At 32.6% G+C, this 3612-nt stretch overlaps 1 protein-coding gene across 1 annotated transcript; it reads right to left on the bottom strand.

Moving 5' to 3' along the window:
• Positions 1-980: 980 nt before the first annotated feature.
• On the bottom strand, positions 981-3612 carry LOC110931458 (replication protein A 70 kDa DNA-binding subunit A-like). Its single transcript, XM_022174851.1, has 11 exons — positions 3586-3612; positions 3235-3502; positions 3055-3151; positions 2588-2700; positions 2391-2475; positions 2150-2288; positions 1842-2053; positions 1622-1736; positions 1425-1568; positions 1244-1321; positions 981-1148 (listed from the first exon to the last, which is right to left on the bottom strand). Exons 1-11 carry the CDS (start codon positions 3610-3612, stop codon positions 981-983), a joined length of 1446 nt encoding a protein of 481 aa, XP_022030543.1.

The raw sequence follows: 3612 nt of genomic DNA on the forward strand, positions 1-3612 counted from the left end.
TTAGTATATAAAGTTATATACTTTCAAAACTTTGTGGTTTTATCTTTTTATATTTTTCAAGTAAACATTACTATATTTTCCATCTAAACATTACTATTTTCCATTACATTTCCCGGTCGCTCAACAAAAAGAAATATAAGACTCAAAATTAATAAAATAATATACAACTTGTAATTACAAATAACAGTGTTTTAAAAATCTGCTCCTACTAAAGGGACAAACTCAACATCTGTTTCGCTAAACTTTGTAAACCAAAACGTCTGTTGAAGACAACCACTGTTGAAAGAAAAGTCCGTTAAACCAAACAACCTCAGCTCATGAGCCAAACAAACTCTGCTGATGAACCAAAAGGTCTGTTAAGAGAAAGACTGCTGAAGCAAAGGTCTACTAAAGACAACCTCTGCTGATAAAGCCAAATGTATGATGAACCTAAGTTCTGCTGTGGACCAACATATATTACACAATTCAACAGAAGATCTATAATATAAGATCTTTAACAGATGATGATCAACAGCTCATAAGGTCTGTTGAAGCACGCTATAACAGTGCTTAGCCTTTAACAGATCTTTAACAGTTCTTAGGGGTTAACAGATGTTAGCACGCTATAATAGTGCTTAGCCTCTAACAGATGTTAATGTATCTCAGACCCCAACAATTTTCCGACTAACCAGTTGTTTGAATTTTCATTCATCAATCTAACAATAATATACAACCCTACTACTTATACAGTCCATCAATATCACCAAAAATGTATATAATGTATAATAACAAGATTATATAACAAACAAAAGGTTAACCTTACTTGATATTCAAACCGTAGACATTACATACCATATTCATCATTGTAGCCCTTACAAACCAAACTTTTAACCACAGTTTGTTAAAACAACAGTTAACAGACATAAATAAAAACCACAAGGATTCTTCAAAAATAAGTGGTTTCTACTTATCTCTCATAAGAATTGTTTTTTCATAAGCATCTAATTGTTAACCCTAGTCAGCTTCTTCCGGGTTCTTCTCAAATTAGTGGATAGCTCACCAACATTGACACCATCAGCATCTTGAGCCATCCGCTTTGCATTGGGACTTGATCCAGAATCCTTTTCAACTTCAACGGCTGAAGAGTCGGCCGTAACAGAGACAACATCCTTGCAACAGATCACAAAACAACTATTGATCTCATTTACTAAAATAATGAACTCTTTTTAAACATACTAAACATACTTTAAAAATAAATACTCACCCTTGAAGTTCGTTCAGCAGACACCTGGGAAGATTCTGAAAGGTTAACATCTTTAACATCAGCTACCTCTTGAGTAACCTAAAGGATCATAATATATGATATCATATAAAAAAGTGCCGAATCCAGTGTTTAAAACTCAAAAGAAAAATAAATAGATTGAAAGAGTAATTTTATATGCTACCTCATCAGTATTTTCATCACCATTACCATCTCCACCAACCAACTCAACGATTATTACTGGATCATCACATGTTTTTTGCACAGTATAAACACGATAGTCATTTTTAAGATTGAACTCTGAAACATCAATCTTAAAAGCAGCCTTCTTATCAACCAATCAAAATATCTCATGAGGGAATCCAATATCATTGGCTTAACCTGCCTCTCTCTTATGTCACTCGCTGCTAATCCAAGAAGCTTCTGAACATCTCTATCAAACATAACAAAAGAAAAACTACCACTCTCATCCTGCACCCGGACTTGCACCTTGAACCTGAAATATAGACAAATAACTAAGTAAACTGCAAAACTATATTCAAATATCAATCTTAGAATGTTACTTATATGAATATAACGCTAAATAATCACCATTGCTTACTTTGTGGTGATCGATGTACATTCACTATGACATTTGGGACAAACCAAAGAAGTCGCAGGCAATCGAACAATATCATCTGAAACATTTTCAACATTCTGCAAGTATTCACTTTTATCCATCACCTTCTTGAGAAACTTACGACAGGCAGCATAAAACCAACCATACTCTTCTTGCACAATCTTAATTGTCGCAACCACAACACAAGACATTTCCTGTAAAAACAATATATGAACTTGCAATCTCTAGTTTGACAAACATGCAGGTGACAAACCAAACAAATAACCAAACTATATAAAAAGATGTGAAACCTTTTCTATCTCACTAATCTCATCAACATGTATCTTCACACCATCAGTTACAAATTCTTTATGCAATGGAAAAACACTCTGAGATGATAGTATTGTTTGAGAAGTAGAACCACTCCCTTGTCCAAACTTCAGTATAAGCCTTTTGAATACCACAAATGATTAGAATTAGTATACAAATAACATAAAACGAAGTATTTGACTTGAACATCTATATATAATAGAAATTACATTGATAAATTACCTCCTCTTTAGCTCATTAACTTCATCAATTTCTTCATTCAGAAAAATTCGTGTTGCAAACTTATCACTTTGAACAATATATTCACCTACATGGAAAAGTATATAGATATTTAATGTATACCTGTCTTTATATTACCAGAAATAAACAGTATAGTTATGATTTGCACAAAGTAACAAAAATAGCTTTCCATTCCTTACACTTTCCATGCTGTATAACAGCCATCACATGCTCATGAGGTGGGATTTTAGAAATGAAGTCCTTAATCTGCAGAGCATAATTATTCCACACAGTACACCGCAAAACCTTACCCCTACATGAAAAGAATATTCATATGACGATATACTAAAGACTAATTTATGACCATTTCTTTACAAATGTCTAATATCAAAACCACATTGAATGAATAAAAACAGAAAATCAAAGGAAAATTATGACATTTATTAAAGTAGAAAACGAGCCATAAATTAACTCACATATTCACTAAGAATAAACTATAGACCTCATTTATTACCATGATTCAGCATTAGATACAAACACTATAGATCTCATTTATTACCATTACCATGATCCCACATTAAATACCAACATTCTTCATCTTATTTATTAACATCATTAAATACAAACAATGATCAGTACATGACTGCACATGTAAACAACAACTTACTCCAAGTCTTCAATATCGAAATTCATCTTCTTAGTCTCCTTTGGAGGTCGATCAAAAATTTCAAGATCTCCACAACAAATCACAGATCCAACAACATCTATATGATCACATTATACAAGAATATAAGTAAAACTCTCTAATATTATACAAACAAGACATGATTACAAAAACATACACTACCAACACTCAAAGCGTTTAACGCCTCTCCTTGAAGAATATCTTCATAAGCTCTAAAGTTGAAACCATACTCAACATCTTGCCAATATCTTACAGGAGTAACAGTTGTGCATCTATAAAAGTTGATTTTATAAGGCTCCACTACTACTTTATATAAATCTTTATTCTCACCAACACCAAATTTCGACAGAATCACAACAGCATCTTCTTGAAGGTGTCCATCAAAAATAGGTATCAAATGAATCTTAATACCTGCTTGAATCTTAGCACCCTGAAGAACATTTAAAGAAGGTATCTTCTTAGCATACACCACTACATTCTCTAATAAAACGGAAAAGCAGAGATACAAATTACCTTTTCATCAATGAAGATGAGATCCAT

This window comes from Helianthus annuus, chromosome 3, assembly GCF_002127325.2.
Source record: "Helianthus annuus cultivar XRQ/B chromosome 3, HanXRQr2.0-SUNRISE, whole genome shotgun sequence".
Lineage (NCBI taxonomy): Eukaryota > Viridiplantae > Streptophyta > Magnoliopsida > Asterales > Asteraceae > Helianthus > Helianthus annuus.